General features: G+C 51.5%; 2 protein-coding genes across 7 annotated transcripts in view; one reads left to right on the top strand and one right to left on the bottom strand.

Annotated features, from left to right (window-relative positions):
• Cars2 (cysteinyl-tRNA synthetase 2, mitochondrial) overlaps positions 1-6,290 on the top strand; it is a 31,589-nt gene extending 25,299 nt beyond the window's left edge. For both annotated transcript variants that reach the window (XM_041673792.1, XM_041673793.1), the window contains exons 10-15: positions 1,807-1,873; positions 2,240-2,378; positions 2,830-2,953; positions 4,049-4,147; positions 5,619-5,825; positions 6,079-6,290. In XM_041673792.1, coding sequence (XP_041529726.1) covers positions 1,807-1,873; positions 2,240-2,378; positions 2,830-2,953; positions 4,049-4,147; positions 5,619-5,825; positions 6,079-6,150 — 708 coding nt within the window. In that variant the 3' untranslated portion in view covers positions 6,151-6,290. The remainder of the gene's footprint in view (positions 1-1,806; positions 1,874-2,239; positions 2,379-2,829; positions 2,954-4,048; positions 4,148-5,618; positions 5,826-6,078) is intronic.
• A 524-nt stretch (positions 6,291-6,814) lies between these two features.
• Positions 6,815-24,398, bottom strand: Naxd (NAD(P)HX dehydratase). 5 transcript variants are annotated; one of them, XM_041674001.1, is made up of 11 exons: positions 24,126-24,243; positions 23,629-23,792; positions 18,189-18,339; positions 15,519-15,564; positions 14,926-15,014; positions 13,281-13,389; positions 10,194-10,244; positions 10,006-10,110; positions 9,237-9,357; positions 8,054-8,174; positions 6,815-7,185 (listed from the first exon to the last, which is right to left on the bottom strand). In XM_041674001.1, exons 3-11 carry the CDS (start codon positions 18,290-18,292, stop codon positions 7,035-7,037), a joined length of 897 nt encoding a protein of 298 aa, XP_041529935.1. In that variant the 5' UTR covers positions 18,293-18,339; positions 23,629-23,792; positions 24,126-24,243; the 3' UTR covers positions 6,815-7,034. The 5 variants fall into 5 exon arrangements, with proteins under 5 accessions (XP_041529935.1, XP_041529934.1, XP_041529932.1 ...); XM_041674000.1 differs by lacking the exon at positions 23,629-23,792 and having other exon boundaries at positions 24,243-24,398; XM_041673998.1 differs by lacking the exon at positions 23,629-23,792 and having other exon boundaries at positions 24,126-24,297.
• Positions 24,399-24,402: the final 4 nt, after the last annotated feature.

A 24,402-nucleotide genomic window follows, 5' to 3' on the forward strand; every position in this document is an offset into this window, starting at 1 on the left:
GCAACTTTCATTTTATTTTGCTTTTTAAAGATTCATTTATTTATTAGGCATACCTTTATGCCAGAAGAGGGCACCAGATCTCATTATGAATGGTTGTGAGCCACCATGTGGTTGCTGGGAATTGAACTCAGAACCTCTGGAAGAGCAGCTCTTAACCTCTGAGCCATCTCTCCAGCCCTTCACCTCATTTTATAATTGTATTGGTTGTATATTTTTAAAATAATATTTTGAGATTATAATTTTATCATTTTCCTCATCTCCCTCTTCCTTTTCCTCCATCCACCCTCCCCCAATCAAATTCATGGCCTCCTTTCCTTTGTTGTTTCATATGTGTGTGCTTCTATAACTACAGTCAGCTCAGTCTGAATGTTACTTATATGTGTGTTTTAGGGCTGACCACTGGTATTGCGCTCCTCCCTGGGAAGATTGTCTCCTGCTCACAGCATCCCTTAGTTCCTGTCATCCTTTGCGTATGGTTGAGGCTTCCTGGGCTCTTGCCTGTCCACGTTAGCATGTCCGTTGTCGTCCTTGTTCTTCTGCGATGTTTCTGGAGACTCGGTCTTACGGCAAAATCCCTCTTCCTCTGGCTCCTCAACTCTTTCTGCCCAGTCTCCCACAATGATCCCTGAGCCTTGGGTGTAGGAGCTGTGTTGTAGACTGATCAGTTGAAACTGGGCTCCTTCTCTTATGGTCTCTGTCCATTACAAAGAGAAGTTTCCTTGATGAGGGGTGAGGATTACACTGTGAGCATAAGGATAAATATTTAGAATGTAGTTAGGGACTGTGCTGGTGTCATAAAGAGGTAGGTGGTTTAGGTTCCCCTCCAAATCTGTGACTTCATTATCCCTACATGGCTGGCTAGGTTTCCAGTGCCAAGCAGGCCTATGTCCAGCTGAGAAGAGTTGCTGGTTAATTCCAAGGCTGGGCATCACTATTGCACCCTTAGGGTTCCTGTGGTCTGTGGGCATCATAGCTGGCTAGCACCATTGGTTGCTGGGTTCCTATGGTCTGTGGGCATCATAACTGGCTAGCACCATTGGTTACTGGGTTCCTGTGGTCCATGGTGGGCATCATAGCTGGTTAGCACCATTGGTTACTGGGTTCCTGTGGTCCGTGGGCATCATATCTGGCTATACCATTGGTTGCTGGATTCCTGTGGTCCGTGGGCATCACAGCTGGCCAGCACCATTGGTTGCTGGGTTCCTGTGGTCCGTGGGCATCACAGCTGGCTAGCACCATTGGTTGCTGGGTTCCTGTGGTCCGTGGCATCATAGCTGGCTATACCATTGGTTGCTTCCTTCCTTTGGAAGCCTGCGTAGTGCCTCCTGGTAATGTGAAAGCTGATTTTCAGGGAGGAGGCTTTCAAGTCAAGTCAATAATTTCAAGGTGCCCAGCAGGGAGGTACCTGCTGGGTGTCATAAATTAGAGCATTGTCAATGGTCAGGGAACAGTGCCATCACATGGGCTGGGCAGTCCAACCCTCAGTCTGGGTGTCAGCTTGTTCTGACCTCACAAGAGCTGTTGTACTCTCTTCCCGTTATGCACACTGTCCCCGCCAGTCACCAGATCCCCTGGTAACAGTCAGGTATGGGGCCCCAATAGTAGAACTTGTTTCCCAGGCTTGTCCACAGGAGTGTCGGGTATGAAGATGACTGTGGCAATGGGGTGAACGGTGCACAAGTTCCGGGGGAATCAGTGATGGTGAGGGTTGGGCGAACACCTCCCCGTCCGTGCTCTCTGTACTCCCCTGCATCACCATGGCTGGTGCTACAATCCTGTGTGACAGCTGCCGTGTTCTGTTTCTAGGACTTCCTGCAGACCTTCTCCCCCGACGTCTTCCGGCTTTTCTGCATGCGCACCAGCTATAGGTCAGGTAAGCTGGCTCTCATGTGCCTGGGGAGGCAGAAGGTGGGCCTGTGTCAAGGCCATCCAGGCACTGTGCTTGCTGGCTTGCCCCAGGTTTATTGGAGAAGTGAGCCTGGGAAACACAAGCTCAGGGCCCAAGGCAAGGCTGCTCTTCCAGAGCCGACCGTTCTGACTGCCCACCTATGCACATATCCCTGTGTGAGCCCTGCTGCCCAGAAGGTTCCAGGACAGCTTTGGCTGGAACCTGTTCAGGGCAGGGCCCATATTCTCAGGTAGCCCTTTGACCACGGCACTGTCTTCCACTGGTTTCTCAGGTACTGTGTGCTTCAGGGCACACAGGGCATTTCCTCAGTGACCATCCCTTCCTTTGCAGCCATTGAATACAGTGACAGTACCCTGCTGGAAGCCAAGCACACCCTGCTGGGTTTGACCTCTTTTATAGAGGACGCACGAGCCTATGTAAAAGGGCAGCTGACCTGTGGCCCTGTTGGTGAGGATGTGCTGTGGGAGAGGTAAGCAGTCCTACCCACTCATGCCACTTTAGGGACAGGTAGCTAGAGTGAAGAGGCAGCCTCCCCTTCTGCCAGCTGTCATCCCTGCTTCCCTCTGCTCCTGAGCCCTGCACGCTGTGGTCATCTAGAGTTGACATGTTTCCATCTTGGTCCAGTGGCTCAGCATTGCCACATTTGATGGGGAGGGGCTGTCACATCTACAGTTGACTATTACAGAATCACCCAGGTGGCTGCTGTGCACTCATTGTGGGTAGGCTCCCTTCACTCAAGAGTTTATTTGGCTAAGGAGGTAGCTCAAGATTTTGTTACAAAACAGTAAACATTTGTACTTCTGGGGGAAAGATGTCTGTGTATTCAGGGTTGGTGGCAGGCCAGCCTAGGGCACCAGAGGGCTGCTGGAAAGTCCCTTATCTGCCTCATCACGACAGGTGACTCCCGTATCTCACTCCAGGCTGAGCATCACCAAGAAGGCCGTGAAGGCTGCGCTAGCCAATGACTTTGACACGCCGAGGGCAGTGAACACCATCCTGGACCTTGTGCACCAAGCCAACAGACAGCTTAGGGCAGTCTCGAAGGTAACGTGAGTGCTGTGGATGTCAGGGCAGGGGGCTACTCCTAGGGAAGGAATGGCCACTGGTTCCACAACCATCTAGACTTGTCTCCCAGAGCTGGCAGTTTGGGGGCAGCCTCCATCTGTGAGACTTCACAAGCTCAGCTGTGACATTCAGTATCAACACAGGAACATGGCAACAGGTGGATCAGCTCTAGCTCCTGATGTGCAGATGCTTGTGTCGTCTGCCTGCCACCCTGAGTGCTGTTGAAACAGGGAGGTGGATTGACTGCCTCACTCAGTGGTGAAGTGTTTGCCCAGCACATGCAAGGCTGTGAGTTCACTCCCTGGGACCCCCCATCCCAACAATGAGAAGCTGTCTGCTGGAACCTGGACTCAGATGCCACCCAACTGGGTCTCGGGCCACCTGATCCAGCATTGTGGGGGGATGGCTCCAATGGCCTTGTAGTTTTGGATTCTTGAGTGACACTGTCAGCACCACAGGTGGGCACCGTGTCTTGACATGCGTCTAAGGGTTCCATGTCCATGCAAGGTACTTTCCCTTAGTCCCTTGCCTGGTCACCATGGGGCTGAGCATTCAGTCCCAGCTTCTTCAGGCTCACATTACACACGCTGGAGGCAACTAGCAGATCAAACCAACCATACCCAGGGAAGCTGACTGTGGGTGATCCCAGAGTTCCTGAAACTTGCCCTCAGCCTTCTCATTTCCAAGGGTCACTTCCTGTGAGTCCCACACTACTTGGCCACCTCTGGGGGCTCCTCTAGGGGGAAGAACACAAGCTGATTAGGGAACAGGTTGGCACTGCCATTCCAGGAATGAGGCTTGGCATTCCAAGGGTCTCTGAGTCAGTCAACAAACACCAGACTTTCGAGATTCCCTTGTTTTCTGCTCAAATCCGAGACCCACAGTTCCCATCACCTTCCCTCTATCATGCCCTGCACTGTACCATGGCTGTGCTTAATCCACAGGACCTAGATTCGCAAGGTACTGCCGTGGTATGAAAGGCAGGCGGAGGCACACAGTACCAGTGAGCCTAACTGTGCAAGAGCCCACAGAAGCCAAAGCAGAAACGCTCTGACCTCATCCATCGTCTTGCAGGAAGCTGGCGGCCCAAGAAGTCCCACTGTGTTTGGTGCCATCATCTCCTACGTTGAGCAGTTTTTCGAGACTGTTGGGATTTCTCTGGCAAATCGACAGGTACATCCATCTCTTCAAATGCTGTGTTCTGAAACTGCTGACCTAAGGTGACTAGTCCCTGGCTTACACACTGGAGTTGCAGGGTGCCTGTTAGCGGACACTCCACCACTGACCAGCTTGTGGCAGAGCAGGTCAGCCTAGCATCTACAAGCTGATATTCCAGGTACAGAAAGGTGCACATGAAGACATTTTCCCGAGCTGTATGAGATGGCAGTGGCATGAGTGGGTCCCTGGTCCCTACAATTGGCATCTCTCTGGTTGCAGGAGGCCCTCGGGCTTCCCCACCTATCTGGTGGTTCCTGCACAGCACAGGTCCAGTTGCTGGAAAGATTCTGCCTTCCCAGATCTTGATGTAAGCCAGCTGTGTGGGAGGTCCCGTCTCCTATGTAGTGACGGCTGTCCCTTCCTGTGATGTTCAGCTGTACCAAGTAGATAGGGCAAGGCTACCAGGTTCTTCCACAAACCTCCTTCTCCCTTCTAAATGGGAGAGGCCTTGGTCCTATGAAGCCAGCCTGGTCCACAAGGAACACACAAGTCTCCTATCTACTCAATTCCAGTTCAGTTAAGCATGGCTTTGGGGCTGGCCATGTTCCCTATTGTGTCCCATCACCCTCTCCTTGCAGGCCTCAGTGCGTGGAGGTGAGGTGTGTGCATCCAAGCACATGTGATCGTATCTAAGTTGGCTCCACTCAGCCCTGGTTTACCCTGCTCTCTCATCAGGGAGAAGCCCCCGTAGCTGACAGGTCAGCTCCTCTCTGGGTGGCCTCTCCTCTGTGCACACGTCATTCTGCTGGTACTCTGTGGCCCCATGCATGGATGTCACTGTGGGTTCTAAAGTCCCCTTTAGGGCCCCTTTCCTCCTCACTCACTTCACTCTGGTGTGCCTTCAGCTTTAGGGCTGTTCTGGAAGAGACAAGGCATTCTCCACTCACTGGGCTGGAGCCACGCCACGCCTCCGACAAGGTCGGCCAGAGTGTCAACTCTGGCACTCCTGCCAAGGCTTCTGTAGTCCTTTCTAGGGCCTCTTGCTGGCTTGTTTTTGCCTTAACAGGGGACCAGCTTTGGGTCCATCAGCCAGTGTATAGCAGGACAGATGGCTTATGGGAGCTCAGTAAAGGGTTGTCTTCATTCATGCTTAAGGCTTAGGCTGCTAGACTCTCCTGAGACGACAGGATTCTGCTGATATTTGTCACATCTACAGTTGTTGCTGAGGCCTAGACGGGACCGAAGTAGGTATTACCATCTTAACTTGAGCCAGTGAGAGAATGAAGTGTTTCTCAGAGCCAGTCTGGTGCTAGCTAGCCTCATTCACCCTCCAAGATTCCCTAGAAAGATTAGGAAACTGATAAAGACAAGACCCAAGCAGGTCTAAGCCCAGAAGCTAGTTGAGTGTGGTCTCCCAGGCTGTGGACGGGAGACCCCGCCTTGCTGGGCATACCCATTAACAGTGTCTCATTTAAAGGAGGCTCAGTGTGTTTCAGGAGACAGCGGCACAGCAGCTCTGCACTGTGTGGTGGATGAGCTTGTGCGCTTCAGGCTGAAGGTCCGCCAGTACGCACTGGCGACACCGGGGGCGACTGGCGCGGCCCGGAGACAGCAGCTCCAGGAGAGGCAGCCCTTGTTAGAGGCATGTGATGCCCTGCGCCAGGACCTCGCCACCCACGGCATCAATATTAAGGTTAGCAATACTGCAAATACAGGGGACACCAATGTCGCAAGACAGTGGCCAGTCAGCCAACTTCTGAGAGAGATGGCAGATGCAGAGGTGGTGTGGGAGGAGGGTATATAAGCTGTAAGAGCTGCCAAACTCCACCCCTGTGGGCAAGGAGCTGGCTCCCTCTCCTGGCATCCCACTGCTATCTCCAACTTCACTTTCTGACCTGTCTCCTTGAGTAAGAGGATGCCAGACCTATCAGAGCCTTCTCCTTCAGGACAGAAGCATTACAACCTCCACTTGGGAACTGCTAGATCCACGGACGACACACCAGAAACCTGAAAGTTGAGGATGAGGCAGCTGCAGTTCCACGTGCTGCCATGCCATGGTGCCTGCTCTTGTGATGAAAACTTTATATTAAAGTTGCAATTGTGGCTGTTTAGCCAACAGTAAAGTGAGCCTGTGCTGCCTGCCATGTGTCCACAAGTGCCTGGAAAGCTAGTAGGGCAGTGCCACGACGGCCACATTCTCAACATTCCCTTCCTAAGTTCACATCAGCTGTTCAGGAGACATTCCTAGACATGGCTAGCTGGCCATCACAAAGGACTAGACGACACAAGGGGCACCAAAGAGCAGACCCCCATTAACTAAGGCATGCAGCTGCCAGGCCACACTAGGGAGGGAGGCTCAGCAGGCGGAGAGGAGGCCACGGTGAGCAGCAGGGACACAGACACAGGTGACAGTTCTCCCTGCCATTCCCGAGTGCCAGTGGCACCCAAGTCTCCAGCCCTTCCCACGGGCCTCTAAGATCTCCAGGTGCATGGTCACTGGTCGTTCTGAACTACTTCATCAAGTTAACACCCAGACTCTGAGTAGAGAACTATACAGGGGTCTGTGAACCTCAGTTAAAACCAAACCCTGCACCCACCATCCACTCCAACACTGGAGCCCTGTGAGGGGTGCCTACTGATGGTAGGGAGCGAGAAGCAAAGAACAGACTCCAGTTTGCTGTGTTGGAACGAGCCCCATGCAGGTGGGCTGCTAGGAGATCTTTATTCTCACTTTCTCCTTGTTGCTGCCAAGAAGCCAAGAAAACCGCACAAGAGCACAGTAGTGTCATAACACCTCAACTCTATTTAGTCAGGATGGACGGCTGTGTCCTAAATTCTCTGTCAGCTAGTTTAGGCTCGGTACGCAGAGGACAGTCTGTGGCACCCTTCAGTCGGCACTGGCTTAGGTCGTGAAGAGCTTGCTGAAGGCAGGTCCGACCTCAGCGATCATGTCGGTGGTGGTTGTGGCGCGCCCGTACTTCTGGAAAGCCTGATGATTACACTCCCTTGTGAGGGTGCAAGCACCCCAGGCAGCCACCAGTAGTGGGCTGAAGCTGTAAGACAAGAGCAGAATCAAAGGCCTCATTGTAGGCCCTGTCAAGAGCTCTGGGCTCTGACCCATTTCTGCCTTCAACTCCCAAATAGCAAGCTCAAGCCAGCTGGGCCCTGAGAAGGCAGCTTACTGCAGCTGAGCCCAGACACCCGCATTTGTGACTGGCATATGGCTCAGTGGCAGATCACAGGCCTAGGGAGCACTAGGAGGCCCTGGGTTCACCCTGGAGATGGCCCAGAACCCAACGGAGGGAAGCAGCTCTTCCTGGTATGAGGCTCTAACAGCACTCCCTGGTTTTCTTAGCGTGTGGCGGGACACCTGAGGTCCGCATGCAGACCCGCTACTCCACTGCACACCCATCTTGGGCTGGAGGACAAACTAGAACCACCCTTTGTGCCACTCCCCTGCAGAGCTGAGCAAACTAACATGCACCTGAAACACCATTTCCTCCAGTGGTGTTGACTGGGCACCTCATACCTAGTATATGTGGCCATAATATTCCACAGGACATTATGTGTGGGCAATCTGTGAGCTTAGCATCCTGCTGCCTCAGAAATCACACACCTATGAAGACCAGTGTCCAGGACGGCCATCCCTCCACCCTGTCTGCTCTCTACTTCAGTTTATAGAAGCCACTGCTGAATTCTCCACAGTGGTGCCCTAACCAGCCGTGGCCGAAAGGGCCCCACCCTCAGCTGGTATGGTAGCTTTGGGTCTAGCATGTGTGTGGACAGGGGACCTTTGGAAGCAGATGTCTCCTGCGGAGCACTGATAGTTCACCCGGGACACTACAGGAATTTGACATGTGAGCTGCTGGAGAGCTGACGGCATTAACGGTATCAGAGCAGGACAAAGGAAGGGTGCCATACCCATTTGTTCTCTCCGGTCCAGCAAGGAGGGCCCAGTGCGCCATGACACCCAGGGAGCCTGAGAGGAGGTCTCCTTGACCCCCACACCTGCGGCTGCTGCCTTCTTGGCTGCACACAAGCACTGTCAGGACAGATGCGAGCAGGCATCAGTACCAACACCGTGAGCTGCTCCCCTCCCCGCTTGTTCCAGGAGGCCCTCCACCCCAGACCAAGAGGATGAGCTCCTGAGAGAGCAGTGCTGCAGGGCACAGCCTGAGCCCAGCCCAAACGCCATCTCCACACGTCTCCAAAACCCCACCAGCAGCATGCCCAGGCACCCCACTTGGGTCCTCCCGCTAACCACTATATACCTGTGCACGTGAAAATGGTTTCCTTAGGAAATGTTTTTAACCCTGGTGCTACATTTGAGTGTGCTGGCATCAGGAGTGCCTCGTCACTATGGTCTGGCTGCCCCGAGACCATTCTGTGCATTTCCTGTCCTGGCTGTGGGTAGGTATGTGTGTGTTCACATACATGACCACGTGTCCCTTGGTGTTCTAAAGACTAAATTCAGGTTTTTGTCAATGACTCCATATCTCCCTAACAGCTACGTGAACTAACAATATAATGGTGGCCTGGCCATCCCTGGGAGTGCAGAGTGGCAGACTTACAGGACACCCACACGCTCCCCCTGCCTCCACTCTGCTCCACTCTGCAGCTCCTAGGGAAAGGCACTGACATTTCCAGCGAACGCCAGTGCTGAGGTTTCCTTTACTGTCTAGTTATAATAAGACAAAATCCAACAAAAGACCCAAATGGCTGCTATTATGTGTGGGCGCCTTACTGAAAGGGAGGTGACAGGTAGAGATGGCGGCCCAGGAGTATGCAGGCTCTCTGTCTCAACCCTGCTTCCTGAAAATGTTTTTATTTCTGTGTGTGCGTGCACACATACATGTGTGCTCGAGTGTGTACTACACCTGGCTGGAAATGGTTTCAAGTCAGTCAAAGTGCAAGGTCTGAGACCCTTGCTGAGCCTGCAGTGAAGGCCCAAACACCCTTGTGTCCCCACAGCCCATGCAAACCTTCAGGAGCACACAGAGGCCATGGCTGGCAAGTTAAACGTGTACCAACAGGTATGAATCAACATGAGGCTTCCAGGTCATGTCAGCACGGCCTCCGGGTGGCATGGAAGGTCCCCACTCACCCTGCTGACCATCGGAGATCAGGTCATGCTCTCCTTTCTGGACCACTGTGATGTTCCCCAGGGCCTGGCTGAGCTTCAGTACGGATTCACTGTGGCCCTGGGTGTCCACAGGACTATTGAGCTACAAGACAAGCACAGAAATCAAGTCCTGGACACACAGGTTCACAGGAGGCAAGGTGAGCACTCATCCTGAGAAGTCTCAGATGTTCAGGCCCATAGAAATCAAGGGCACTGCTAAGGGCTGAGGTGTAAGAGTAGGAAGTGGCCAGGACATCCCTGGTACCAGACCCTCCAAGGGATGCTGACACCAACGTTTACTCTCGATTTGTCCTCTCCCTGACTAGACCAGGTTGTAAAAACAACACTAACTTGGATGCTGCTGTTGTGCGTGCCCCTCCCCCACAGAGAGCACAGGTTTGGGACACATGCCATCAGGACTCATGGGCTTCACTTTATTTCATTCTGTCCCCACACCCCATGGAGCAGAGGCTGTAGGTCAGCTAGCACTTGGGGACGGAGTAACTGGGCCTGTGACCACAGCAGGCAGTCCCTGGCCAAAGCCCACCACACCATCATTCATCCAATAAAATCTATATGGGAACTACAGGAGGCATGAGAAGCATGTGTGGTAGAGCCCAGGGCAAACATCTCTAGGGATCTGCACGTCAGCCTCCCTGCAGAGACAGGCCCATGCCCTGAGATGGGCACAGCCCTGGAGCTCACTTCACCCTAGGTCAGGTTCCTCCTTCCCCAAAGCCCATGAACTCACCACAGCTTCCCAAAGCCTGCCGAACTCCACTCGGTTGGGGGTGAGAATGGCCTTCTGGTAACTGTGGATGAGGGCCGGCTGCTGAGCTATCAGCCACAGGCCATCCTGTGCAGAACAAGGACGCACCTTCACCGCTGGGCCTCAGAGACCCTGTGCTGACTGTGTGGGGAGATGAGAGCCACACTCACCGCGTCGATGACCACAGGGATGTCCCTGGCCTTGCTTGCTTCCAAAATGCCCTGCCAGAAAAGCAGACAAGATGAACAATGTAGAGGGCAAAAAGTCACGGGTACATATCTAAGCACTGGAGAAGCCAGGGAAGTTGGACACAGCTTACCCTTCAGTGGAAGGAGGGGTTTAGTTGCTCCCCGTGAAATGTCAGGAACGGATGTGGTTTTACAACCTGGTGATCTTTTGCTGTCAGAGACAGGCTCTGCCATATCCCCAGAATTTACGGTTTACTCATCCTCGACCCTTTCCCCTTACATCTCGAGCACTGCTTCTAGTGAGTGAGGTCACCTGTACTTTACACCAGCCTGAGTGGCTCCATGTTACCTTAGGGCCAGGCCACCCTGACCCCACAGGCCCTTGTTTACCTCCATCAAGCTCCCTAGACTGTAAACCTTGGGCACTATCTACAGTACCCATTTCTGTGAAAAAAGCCAGAAGGACTTTGTAAAGACTCTCAGTGTAAACATGTCTTAAACTGTTGTGCACTTGAGCTGAGGTAATTGTTATCTGAATATTTTTTCCCAAAATTGTGCTGTGCTTAAATATGGCTAAAGTAAAATGATCTGGGCCAGAGTCCAAGAATCTTGGGCTCCAGCACCAGTTACCAAAATCGGCTGTTTCGTTCTTTCCTCACCCCGTCGCTTCCCGGCCTGCTGGAAGCCTGCAGGGGACCCTCCCACAGAACAAGTGCATCTCCCCAAGAGGAGGAAGGAGCTGGCAGTGCTTATGCAGTCACAGGCAAGCAAACAGGACAGCCAGTTATAAAACAGCAGGGGCAGAGCCAGCACGGCTCCCAGACCAGCTCACCAAGCCCCAAGTGCATCGCCAAGCGCCCGGCCCATGCCGTGCTGCAGTACTTGATTTCTGGGGATTCTCCAATCAACTGTCACCCATCTTTCTACCATTTTACTCACATGCTTTTAAACAGCAGGTGATCATAATAGCGAACCCTTTTCCCACAGGACTGATCCTTCGTCCTCTTCTGAAAGCCTCAAAGGCTTCCCATTTAAAAAGTACAGATATATATTAATCAATGTACTGTTATTATCAACTAATATGCTGCATATGGCAATCAGATGGGCCAGTAAAATGGCTCACAGTAAAGGTGCTACGCCTCTACAGGGTGCTAGGAAAGTTGACCTCTGACCTCCACCCATATGCTGTGACATGCACATTCACACATGCAGCGTGTGCACACAAATACATTTTTAAGATTAAAAGAAAAAAGTGATAAACAGACTAGTAGAAAACACGAGGAGACGAAGTAAGTGTAACTGGGCCCTGACACCCGCGGTCCTTGTTTCCTGAGTCCTAGTTAGGGTGACTTGTCATAGGAAGCACAGTGAACAAGAGCAACTTGGGGAGGAAAGGGTTTATGTGGCTATACTTCTGCATTATAGTCTACCAATGGAGGAGGTCAGCGCAGGAACTCAAACTGGACAGGACCTGGAGGCAGGAGCTGATGCAGAGGTCATGGAGAACTGGTTTGCTTATCATGGCTTGCTTTCTTTGTTTTTTTGAGACCAGTTTGTCAAACAGTCCTGGCTGTCCAGAATTCACTCTGTAGACCAGACTGGCCTCGAACTCACAGAGAATCACTGTCTGTGCCTCTTAAGTGCTGGGATTAAAGGCGAGCGCTACCACCACTGCCCAGCCTCAGCCTGCTTTTTACAGAATTCAGGACCATTGGTCTGGGGTGGCACCACCCACAATGGGCTGGGTCCTCCCCCATCATCAATCAGTAATTAAGAAAATGCTGTACAGACTTGTGCACAGCTTGATCTTACAGAGGCATTTTCTCAATTCCGACTCCCTCCTCTCTCTGATGACTCTAGCTTGCATCAAGCTGACACAGAACTGTCAGCACACAAGGAAAGTGCCAGCATAGGAAACGTACATTTTGTCTGGCACTGGCCCACAGGTTCCAAGTGGGGGCACAAAAGTCTAAGCAAGGACAGGGCACATGGGTCCCAGAGAAGCTCATTTCCTATCTTAACAATACTCCAGCTTGCTGGCTGTGTCTCCGGCTTTCCTGTCAACCCACGGGGTCTGCCATTCAGATCTAGGTCATGTCTGATTTCAGACTATTTGGTAATGTGACACCAAGGTCTCTTCTAGTTTCCCTAATAAAGCAGAGTAGCAGCCCAAAGCTCTCACCAAAGCACTGGAAAGGTGAACCCCAGCACAAGCCGGGGTGCTCTCAGGATGAGTGCCAGCACCCAGGAGCGGAGCCCTGTGAAGGTGCGTGTGCGAGCATTTAAAATATCACTCGTGGGCGTGGCAGCACTCGGGAGGCAGACACATCACCTATGAAGAAACAGCCCGAGAAGCCTAACAGTAAGTACACAGTTCTGATACAGCTATTAAAACAGTCTGGAAGCGAGAGCCAGGTGCACTCGCAGGAAAGTATCTGCAGGACCCACAGAACAAGCTGCAGAAGAAACATGGCGTGATGGCTGAGCATCCTAGATGGCATGGGTTCAAAACCAGCCTGCGGTGAGAAACTTCATCTACAGGGTCAACATCCCTCCTGCAGCCCCAGCCTCCAGCAGACAGAGTCCTAGGTGCACCGTCACTGAGGGCACCAAGTTCACGACACACTGCAACATGAACTGCAGGTGCGACAACATGCTGCCTAGTCACACAACAGCACACCGTTCAATTTCTCTCAGCAAACTTCTGTAACTGAGAGCTACAGAGATAGAATCAGCACCAGGACCCCTGGCAAGCAGCGTCACACTAGAAGGGGCATAAACCTGCCACTCCTCCCTGGAACTCAACAGGAAACCCCACAGCAGCCTCTAGTGTCTGTGGCTGCTCATACAAAACAAAACCCTGAAGCCAAGAGACTCATCCAGTCTGCTCTGCTCTGGAAGACCCTCGCTACTACTGGTTACCATCCACCCCACAACACAGCTCCGTCCACTTCCAAGATGAGGTCCAATGACCAACAACAACGGGCAACTGAGCCTGAGGAACAAAAGAAACATTTGCGTGCAATACTGTATCTGAGAGGCAGAGTGCTTAACAGTGACACCACTTACCCTGACATTGTTGAGAAGAAGGTCGTCCCTACCTAGGCCAGGGCCCACGACAAGGGCATGCAGCCTGGGGAGCCATTTCTCCACCTCCTCAACAGCATTAGAACTGTCACTAAAATAGGAAAAAGACAGAACGGTTTCTCAAGACTATCATTTGCTTATTTTAGACCACTGCGTGTGTGTGGTGCTGAGGACTGAACCCATGACCCTGCACATGCGAGAAGTGCCCTACACCAGTTGACGTCCCAGCAGTAGGGAAGTTCCCACAGTTCCCTAGCCACTGCGCCCTTGAGCATCCTACATATGCACACTCCAGAAAACCACAAGTGAGGGCTGGCTCAGCTCTGAGCAGCTGACCCACAATCCCATCCTGTCTCTGTCCCAGGATACATTTGACCCTCGCATCTCCTCAGTCTTCTCCATGTACTGGTTTATTTTTGTTTTAGCTTTTTTTTTTTTTTCTTTCCAATCTCTGTGTAGTCCTGGCTGTCCTAGAACTTGCTTTGCAGACCAGGCTGGCCTTGAACTCAGAGATCACCTGCCTCCGATTCTGGAGTGATGGGATTAAAGATGTGCACCACCATGCCTAGCAGCTTCTTTTAGCATTTAAAGACTGCTTTCGCCTGCATGTCTGTCAGTGCACTACATGTGTACATAGTACCTGCAGAGGTCAGAGGAGGGCATCAGATTCCTTCAAACTAATGTTATGGATGGCTGGGAGTGCCATGTGGGGACCTGGACTAGAACCTGGGTCCTCTGTAAGAGCAGCTGGTGCTGTCACCTGCTTAGCCACCTCTTCAGCCCCACTTTATTTTTATTGTGGATAAAGTGGAACAAAAAGAATGGTCCTGTCCTGAGCTTCTTCAGCTAAGTTTCAGTCCTTGGTGGCACTGCCTAGGGCGACATGTGGGCCCTGTCATTTCTGAAGTTCTGGGGAGCCCCTGAACAGGTTCTGCTCAGCTCAGAGGTACCCAGTGAACCAAGCTGAACAGAGCTCAGGCACTGTGAGCACTGCCTCAGGCACCCCTGCTCCGTACACCACACAACACAGCACCGTTGGTCTCCCCCCCCAACAGGCGCCCCCCCCTCCCCCTGCATCCCAGGTCCCCCTCTAGCCCGCTCACTGTCTTATGCTGATGCACAATGATGGACTCACTATGATTTTCTTTTCTTTCCTTTTTTCTTTTTATCTTTTAAAAAAATATTTATTTATTTACTTATTATGTATACAATATTCTGTCTGCAGACCAGAAGAGGGCACCAGACCTCATTACAGATGGTTGTGAGCCACCATGTGGTTGCCGGGAATTGAACTCAGGACCTTTGGAAGAACAGGCAATGCCCTTAACCCCTGAGCCATCTCTCCAGCCCCTGATTTTTCTTTTCTTTAATGGTGCTGGGGATCAAATATCCACTTCGTGAGCTACATCCTAAACCTTTTAAAAGTTTTATTTGATAGGCTGTTAGCTGTCCAAGCTGGCCTCCAATTAGAAAGCCTCTGGCCTGAGCCCTAGCTGGGGAGAAAGGTGTGCGCCACAAGGCCTGGGCCTCATTATACTTTTCTTACTCCATGTAGCACCCAGAGTACAACAGACACACGAGTGTGAAAATTCTCCAGTAGGTAAAGACACCCACAGTGCAGACTCACAGGACGGGGTGGACGATCAGCTCTGGGCTGTAGGACTTGATCACTGGCGCAGCCTCCCTGGCACAGAACACGTGGGTCAAATCTGCACCCTGAGAAATAAAATCAGAGGTGGGCTTAGAGAAGGCCATGGTCAACAAGACCAACCACGAGCAGCTTGATCTTTCACACCATGACATGTGATGTCTGGCCACGTGCAGCTGTGAACGGGCATGCAGTACCCAAGGCTGTCATGTGCAGCTGTGAACGGGCATGCAGTACCCAAGGCTGTCACAGCTGTGAATGGGCATGCAGTACCCAAGGCTGTCACATTCTGCACTAAAAGGTAAACTCCTCTGAGATAAGGTCTCTCACTGAACCTGAAGCTAGGCTGGTGGTCAGTAAACCTCGGGGATCCTCCTGTCTCAGCCTTCAACAATGCTGGGGATACAGACATGAATGGCCATGCCAGGCTTTTTGTGTGCGCTGGGAATGTGAACTCAGGCCTTCATAAGTGTATTTCAAGTATTCTTACACACAGTGTCACCTCTCCAGGTCCCTAAATAACCCAACTTTTAATCAGAGGAACCCCAATAAACACTCAGAGGTGAACCTACCACTTTCAGAGCCGAGATTCCTGCAAAATATGGTGCTCCTGTGTACCTGAAATGGGAACAATTGAAGTCAAAACTTCAGTGAAGCGACACACATCTGCCAATAACAGGTTACCAACACAAGGTAAGAAGAATATGTGAATACATATAATTATCAGAAGTGACATAGTCTCCAGGCCCCAAACACGAAGTCAGCATGCAGGAGATGCTCAGTAAACATTCACACAGGAGTCAGAACCAGAGACGCTCCACACGACAACTGTGGCCATTTCTCAACACTGGCTGTGTGACTCTGTACCAGGTACAAGACAGGGCTAGCTAGCTGCAGGCTTCTGTAGGGGCAAAGGTGGAGGTGACCCCAACTCAAGGCAGTCAGCAGAGTCAGGTCCTCAGAGTAGAAGAACCCTGTCTTCTATGAGTGACATCAGCAGAAGCCATACAGGGTCACTGCACCCTGCTCTGTGTTCCCAGCTTCTTGTCTAAGCTCTTGTGGCCCGTGGCAATCTCATGCGTGGCATGGTGTTCACATACAGAGTCACGGTGCTCATTGCCACTGGTATAGGTTGTCACCCATGTCCTCCCACGCCCCAACAAACCAGGGACAAATGCTGAGTGCACGGAACCCAGGCCCATTCTCAAACATGTGACCCGCTCTTCCACAACTGTGTCAACAAAGTGTGTCCAAATCACCAGAGAAAGGACCACACACGCTCTCCCTTTCCCACAGACAGAGGTGTTTCACAAGACACTGCAGAATGGACCAGGACCACAGGAGATCACACTCCACACAACACATGGGAGCCACCAGGGAAGAGAGGACAGTTGGGATGGTAACAGAGGCCAACAGATGAGGAGCGTCTAAGCCAGACTAATGGAACATTCCAAAGCCAAAGCCACACCCCCAGACCTACCCGGGAGGAACAGCGGTCTCTAGAGCAGAGTGCATGCTGACAAACGGGGTGCAGACAGCATGATCTCCCCCAGGTTACCGCGGCAGCACTACCACTGCTTCTGGGACGTCTACAGTCAGCCAGTCACCAGCACAGTACACGGGGACCCTGCTGCCAAAGCACTACGTCTTGAGGAACCAGAGAGGGCAGGAGCACAAACACAGATGAGCCCCACAATACACACCCCTAAATTTACCAGCTAAGAAGCTCAACTGGAATTCTTTGTTTTTTGAGACACGGTTTCTCTGTGTAGCCCTAGCTGTCCCTGAACTAGGTCTGGAGACCAGGCTGGCCTTGAACTCACAGAGATTGGCCTGTCTCTGCCTCCCGAGTGCTGGGATTAAAGGCAGGTGCTACTACTCCTTGGCAAGCTGGGAATTTTGAATCCAATTATAAATGCAAATTCAGAGGGAAAAGCAGAACTGGTGGCTGGAACTGCTTGGCAGTTGTCACCAAAGCTCTCATCAGCTGCTCTGAAAACTGTGAAGCAGTGGTACATGGAAGAGTGCATGCAGGCTGGGTTTCCAAGTGGAAGGCATTTCAGACTACTCAAGAGATGCTAACAAGATGGAAATACAGAAGGAAACACAGTATAAGGTAAAGGACGCGGGGCTGGAGAGACGGCTCAGAGGTTAAGAGCACTGACTGCTCTTCCAGAGGTCCTGAGTTCAATTCCCAGCAACCACATGGTGGCTCACAGCCATCTGTAATGAGATCAGGTGCCCTCTTTTGGTCAGCAAGCATACAAACAGAACACTGTATACATAATTAATAAACAAATCTTTAAAAAACAAAAAGGTGGCGGCTGGAGAGATGACTCAGAGGTAAAGAACACTGGCTACTCTTCCAGAGGTCCTGAGTTCAATTCCCAGCAACCACAAGGTGGCTTCACAACCATCTGTAATAAGATCTGGTGCCCTCTTCTGTACTGTAGGTAGGATACATGCAGGAAGAACCCTGCATACATAAAAATAAAAATCTTAAAAAAACAAAAAAGGTAAAGGACGAACAGCAAGGCTAAATGGGATTCCACCTGTGATCCCAGCACACGGAGGACGAGACAGGGAGACTGAGTTTGAGCCTAGCCTAGTGGGACACTGTCTCAAGAAAAATATTGGAGCTATACATCTACAGAGAAATGACATGGTGGAGGCAGACTCCCAGACAGGAACAAGGGAAGAACTGGGGCCAGACGCAGAAGGACTCACACACAAGGACAGATTATAGATCCTTACACACCAAACACAGCCACAAAGTATGAAGAAAAGAAGATAAACTAAGATCTCAGAGAGTCATAGACGACTGCACACGTGCAGTATGGAAACCATGCAAAAGCCTGTAAAAAGGTCGCACGGCTCACAGGCACTCCCAGACGCTCTCGGGAGCCCGCAGGCGCCCACAGCACTGCACACAGGACATGGACACACCACTAGGCTGAGAACACCGAAAGCACGGCTGCACTGACACTGTGAGGAGTCAGCGGACTCCCCAGACCTTACTTAGTCAGAAAGGTGGTCGGTGAGGAGTGCTTTGCATCCTGCCAGACTACACTGGAAATGATCACTACACACAGCTGAATGGACGGATGGATGGAGAGACGGATGGATGGACAGACGGACTCATGGGAAAAGAAAGCTAGGTGCAGAGATGGATGGCAGACGTAGACAGACAGGCAGGAGGGGGTGGCCTTTATAAACATGACTGTCTTACAGCCAGCACTCACTCTTGACAGCCCCCGACTATGCCTATTCTTCCGTCCTGCCCTTTGTGTTTCTTCGAGGTTAGAGCAGGCACAATGTTTCTCACCAACTGAAAAAAACTCTCCATGTCCTTTGTCGAGTGTGCTGTATGGAGGGAGAATGCTCTTTGTAAAACTGCAAAACAGAAAAATGAAGTCATTAGAGACTTAAGAGTAACCACCATCCCAAAGCTGCCCACACGAGCTCTCGAGTTTATCTTAGTTCTCGGGGTAATGCGATCAGAGGACAGCAGAGCAGCACACTGTACGCCAGGCTTCAGTAACGTACAGCATCTGTGGGGACCTTCATCAACCTATAGCTGGAATCACCACTCAACACCGTCTTCTCTCATTTCAACCCCAACCTCTAAAGTGGGGAGGGCTCTTCCTCTCTGTTCACACTGGAGAGCAAGCTCCCGGCTGCGACCTTGCGCTGTCGTCACGTCCACCCGATTATTCCCAAATGCATCTCAATATTCATCAGACACTAATCAGATTGCCTAGGAAGGCTCGAAACAGCGCATCCTAGGCTCAAGGTGGCACCGTGGAGCAACTGCACCACGTAGAGTTGTGTCTACCTCCATTTAACTGGCTTTTCTTGGAAAACTTCTTGTAGATGTGTTTTTCTACAGGGAAATGTTGGTATACACCACAGAACCCAATGCACATGTTCTCTACGATCATAAAATGTGTTTCTATGCGCTATCTACAGAGTCTATAGGATGTAAGGATCCCTGGAAACAAATACTATTTTCCTGAAACAAAGGTCCACAAATCCACTCAGGACAAAGCTCCCTCAGCTCCTTGGGGGAAAGTCATCTCAGTCTCTTCCAGCTTGACCTTGCTTACTTTTGCTCAATAAAATATTCCATTATTTCCCATGGGGTGCGTGCACATGCATACACACGCATGAAGGCCAGAGGTCAACCTTGGTACTGCTCTTCAGGGGCTATCCACCTTATTTCCCCCTTTGTGTGTGTAGGAGGGGGAAGCAGTGAGTGTGCACACGTGAGCTTAGATGTGTGTGTGTGCTGGGGGAAGCAGTGAGTGTGCACACGTGAGCCTTTGTGTGTGTGGAGGGGGAAGTAGTGAGTGTGTACATGTGAGTGTGTGTGGAGGGGGAAATAGTGTGTACACGAGTGTGTGGAGGGGGAAGTAGTGAGTGTGTACATGTGAGTGTGTGTGGAGGGGGAAATAGTGTGTACACGAGTGTGTGGAGGGGGAAGAGTGAGTGTGTACATGTGAGTGTGTGTGTGTGGAGGGGGAAGTAGTGAGTGTGTACACGTGAGCCGTTGTGTGTATGGAGGGGGAAATAGTGAGTGTGTACACGTGAGTGTGTGTGGAGGGGTAAGTAGTGAGTGTGTACACGTGAGTGTGTGTGTGGAGGGGTAAGTAGTGAGTGTGTACACGTGAGTGTGTGTGTGGAGGGGGAAGTAGTGAGTGTGCACACATGAGCCTAGATGTGTGGAGACCAGAGTTCTAGTTGTTTTCCTCAGTTACTCTCCACCTTATGTTTTGAGCCAGGTTTTTCCCTGAGCCAAACAGCAAGTGCCAGATGCCCCTGTCCGCGCCTCCCCAGCACCACAGCCCCGCGGCTGAGCCACTGCACTTTACCTTCTGAGCCAGGCGCTCTCATGAGGACAGGGCCTTGCTGGTTAGGCTCGACTGGCTGGCCAGGGAGTCCTGGCGACCCTCCTGTTGCTCTCCCCAGACTGGGAGTGCAAGCGTGTGGCACCATGCCTGTCTTTCTATAGGGCTGGGGACAGGTCCAGGCACCATGCCTGCCTTTCTATAGGGCTGGGGACAGGTCCAGGCACCACGCCTGTCTTTCTATAGGGCTGGGGACAGGTCCAGGCACCATGCCTGTCTTTCTATAGGGCTGGGGACAGGTCCAGGCACCATGCCTGTCTTTCTATAGGGCTGGGGACAGGTCCAGGTCTTCGTGCTAACGTGGCAAGCACAACTCCCTGACTCTCGTGTACATGCATAGGCCCAGATGTAAGGACAGGACTGACTTCCATGGCCCAACCATCTTTCACCAACCTCCAAGCCCACAGGGAACCTCTGGCAGAGAAGAGCTCCAGGCCTGACAAAGAAGCCACTGTCCCAGGAGCCTGTTATCAGGGGCCACAGGACTCACTGTCCGCTGCTGTGAGAGATAACAGATAGCCTACATCTGTTCCAGGAGTAGTGGCATCTGAGGAAATACCTCCCTGCCCCCCAAGCCAAGCCTCTGAAGCCACCTGAGACCTGGCGTCCATTCCTGCCCACACCTGTGATGAAACCCCTCTCCTTCTGCAGCCCCTCCTATCACTTGGGGCAAAAGCATGATGTCCCAGTTGTCCCTGTATCTGATCCTGGGGTGAGGAGTGCCAGGCTGAATGCTGAAGGTCATCCTGCTCCACACAGCTAATCACCACCCACTCAGAGATGAGGAAACAGGCTCCAGAGATGGCGAGATGCTATGGTCAGTGCCAAGTGAAGCTGGCACTCCATTACTGCACCTTTAGAGTTGTCCCTTCTGTTGCAGTTAACACTGGGAGAGCCTTGCAGAGGCTGCCAGGGTCACCAGGTCATTACGACCACTCCTTTGACAGACAACTAAAGACTCACTGAACACGCCTAGGAATATTCCTGCCCATGACCTTTATGACCCTAAACTGAGCAGCGCCAGAAGAGCTTGCACCTGTCATTTACCCTCTCAGCACGGACTCTCCTACTGTGAGCTAAGCAGCCCAGAAACCCATCTAGCATCTTTCCCTCTTGAACAATAACCTAAAACTGAGCATGCTCAGAAGAGTTACCCTAACTAAGGTTGTAGCAACCCCTAAAGCCTTTTCTTACAGGAGCATTCTACCCAGTGGGATCTCCCACTATATAGTCAGGGAGGGCACTGCTCTGAGAATAACTCTGTGTCCTTTACCTGCTAGAAGTAATGGAGCTTTCTCCAATTGTTTATCTCCTGGCTGTGCTCTGTGACTCAGGGCTCACCAAGATGTGAACACAATGTACTCCATTACACCATTTTACCAAAATGCGGGTGCTTGAAGGCAAAATAACTTATTCTTTAGCCAAATTATTCACTTGATTAACCAAAAGAGTCAAATCTTTCTCAAATGTTCTCCAGAGTCACTTGGGAGGGAAAAGAAAAATCTGTCATGAAGTGCAGCATGTTCTTTTTAAACTAGAACTCTATGAATGCCAAGTAAAATCCAAGCCATGGCGCTGGAGAGACGGCTTAGCAGTTAAAAGCACACACTGTTCTTCTAGAGGACCCAGGTTCAATTTCTAGCACCCACATGGCAGTTCACAACTGTAACTCCAGTTTTAGGGGATCCAACACCCTCACACAGATATACGTGCAGGCAAAACACCAGTGCACATAAGATAAAAATAAATTTAAAAAATCTTGTCAGGGGGCTGGAGAGATGGCTCAGAGGTTAAGAGCATTGCCTGCTCTTCCAAAGGTCCTGAGTTCAATTCCCAGCAACCACATGGTGGCTCACAACCATCTGTAATGGGGTCTGGTGCCCTCTTCTGACCTTCAGGCATACACACAGACAGAATATTGTATACATAATAAATAAATAAATATTTTTTAAAAAAAATCTTGTCAGGCAGTGGTAGCACAAACCTTTAATCCCACACTCAGGAGGTAGAGACAGGTGGATCTCTGTGAGTTCGAGGCCAGCCTGGTCTATAGAGCAAGTGCCAGGACAGAAAAACCCCTGTCTCGAAAAACCAGAAAGGAAGGAAGGAAGGAAGGAAAGAAGTCACAACCACGAAGCAGCACTGTGCCCCGCCTGACTCCAGCCAGTCCTCTGAAACAGCTGTCCCCTTCACACTATGCCCCTACACTGTCTGGTGAGCTGGCTAGGGGGATGTAATGCTATAGGACAGATTATCCTGGGCCATCTTAAGGATCTCAATCCTTACTCACTTTAACTTTTGTGTGTAGCCTAACACTCCTGCATTAAGAAAACGTCCCACACAGTGCCACCAAGTCCACAGACCTCTTGTCATGGTCAGTTTCTACTGTCAACTTGACACAACCAAGAGTCACCTGGGAAGAAGGAGTTGCAACTGGGGGGCCATGTCTGTGGGGAAACTGTCTTGACTCTGATCAGCGGAGGGCTCAGCTCACCGGAAGCACACACACAGGTGGTGCACAAGTGTGTGGTATAACAAAGTCAGCAGAGCCAGTGGTCCGCCTTCCTCCATAGTCTCTGCTTCAGCTCCTGTCTCGACTTCCTTCCTGACCTCCCTTAAACATGACTGTGACCAAGAGATAGGAGGTGAAACAAACCCTTTGCTCCAAAAGCTGCTTCGGTCATAGTGTTGATCACAGCCACAGCCAGCCAACCAGACGTCTACACCAAAGAAGTAGGGAACGCTAGAGTACAAGATGACAGCTGAGACCAACACAGGTTTCCTGCTCTGCTGCCACCAAACAACACACTGCCTTCTGCCTTTTGTTCCATGAGTGGAAATCTGGCACATTAGGATAACCTGAATGCCCTGAAGAGTCAGTCCCTTTACCTCACGGCAGAGAGCTCGGCTGGTCAAAGGCCGGAGGCAGGTCGATTAGATTTCCCAACACTTTACACTAGAGGATCAAGTTGTAGCTGGCTCACTGCCACCCTAGTGGGTTTACCCACCAAAGTATTAAGAGGCTACTTAAAATGTAAATGCTGTTTACATAAGTGACTTGGACTGGAAAAGCAGGTAGCGCCCGTTTGCATTTTGCTGGCTGAGGATAGCTACCACCACTTTTGTGCCCCAAGTGCTTTGATGAATTGAATTCTAAGTTGGAGCATATGACAGCGACCCATACATTAAGTGAGACCCACCCAAAGCACAGACTCTTTTAAAGACCCGTTCTGTGGTATACATTTAGCAAGTCAATCTAGTAATGAAACTTTAGAGAAGTACAGACAAACAAACAAAACCTTACGAATCAGTGTCTGAACATAAGGCAAGAAAAACCAAGGAAAAAGGTCTCTAAATAAAGGTGGGTTTAAAAGCCTTTTATGGGCGTGACTGTCATTAGACTTGGAGGTGCCACCTACTTAAATTGAAAAACAAAAGCCAACATTTCTCCACATTTTACCCTTGGCTGTGATCAACATGTTCATAGGCCATGGTCAAACCTTCCTAATGAATTCTACAACAAACAGTAAACTTCACCACTTCAGCCGCTTACTCCTGGGGAATGCTGGTTAAGTCACTTCTTCAGAAACTCGACTGTCTACACAGGTAGACAACAGCTCTTTCTATCTCTCTGCTTTGTAAGAAATGGGATGATGTACAAGGGATGTTAGAAACGCAACTATCCATAAACAAGGAACAAAAGCCATATAATGACCCATCTGCTCAACCCATGAGTTCTTCCTCCGTAGTCTGTCCTATCTGAAGAGGGACCTACCTCCTGCTCCACCTGTTGGGACAGGGTCTTAGATGTGTCTGGCTGCTCTTCAAAGGGAATTCCAGGCTAGCCAAGGTTACACAGTGAAACTTCAAAAATAAGGGTCTAACTGGAGCTCCGAATCCCGTAAGTCACTTGACTTAGTCCATCTCTCAAAGAAGCCCCTGCACACAATCCTCAAACGTCGGGCTTAGGAAAGAGGGTGAGCCACACCTTGACCCCACCCACCTCCTCCAAGAACTTGCAAGCTTTGAGCTAGGGCACCGGTACTGGCCCTGCTCACGGAACGGCTTGCGTCTCCCACACGTCTAGCCCAGACCCCCAGCGTTTCCCGGGAGCAGGGGAACCTAGCCCTCAGTCAGGCCCGCCGCACCGACTGCCCGGCGCTGGAGGCGCCCACGCCAGGCAGAGTCCGTCCTGCAGGGCCGCCCGCTCGCCGCGGCGCCCGACTCGGGTCCACCCACCCGCCCGTCCGCATGGGCGGCACTGGCCGGTACCTGCGTGTAGCGGCGGCCAGTGGAGCGCGATCGCGGCCGAGAGCAGCGCCACCACGGCCGCCACAGCGGTCCCACAAGCGCGGACCGCCATCCACCGGACGCCGGTATCGATCTTACCTCGCCCGCAGGCGCTGATGGCCACTGAGTTGACGCCCATGGCGGCTCGGCCGACTTCCGGGTTCCCAGCTGCCCCCGCGCGGCCCCCGGGCCCCCGCCATTGGTCCTTCCTCTGGACTCCTGGCGCCCAGGAGACCGTCCAACCACGGCCATTGGCTTT

This window comes from Microtus oregoni, unplaced genomic scaffold, assembly GCF_018167655.1.
Source record: "Microtus oregoni isolate MIOR12 unplaced genomic scaffold, Mior012 000024F_ref0000369, whole genome shotgun sequence".
Lineage (NCBI taxonomy): Eukaryota > Metazoa > Chordata > Mammalia > Rodentia > Cricetidae > Microtus > Microtus oregoni.

Coding starts and splice junctions, on each gene's coding strand:
- Naxd (XM_041673998.1), bottom strand. CDS start 24,282: ATGGGCGTCAACTCAGTGGCCATCAGCGCCTGCGGGCGAGGTAAGATC. Junction 15,015..15,518: donor GAATCTCGGCTCTGAAAGTG/GTAGGTTCACCT, acceptor TTTATTTCTCAG/GGTGCAGATTTGACCCACGT. Junction 10,111..10,193: donor TCCCTGTGGTCATCGACGCG/GTGAGTGTGGCT, acceptor TGTTCTGCACAG/GATGGCCTGTGGCTGATAGC.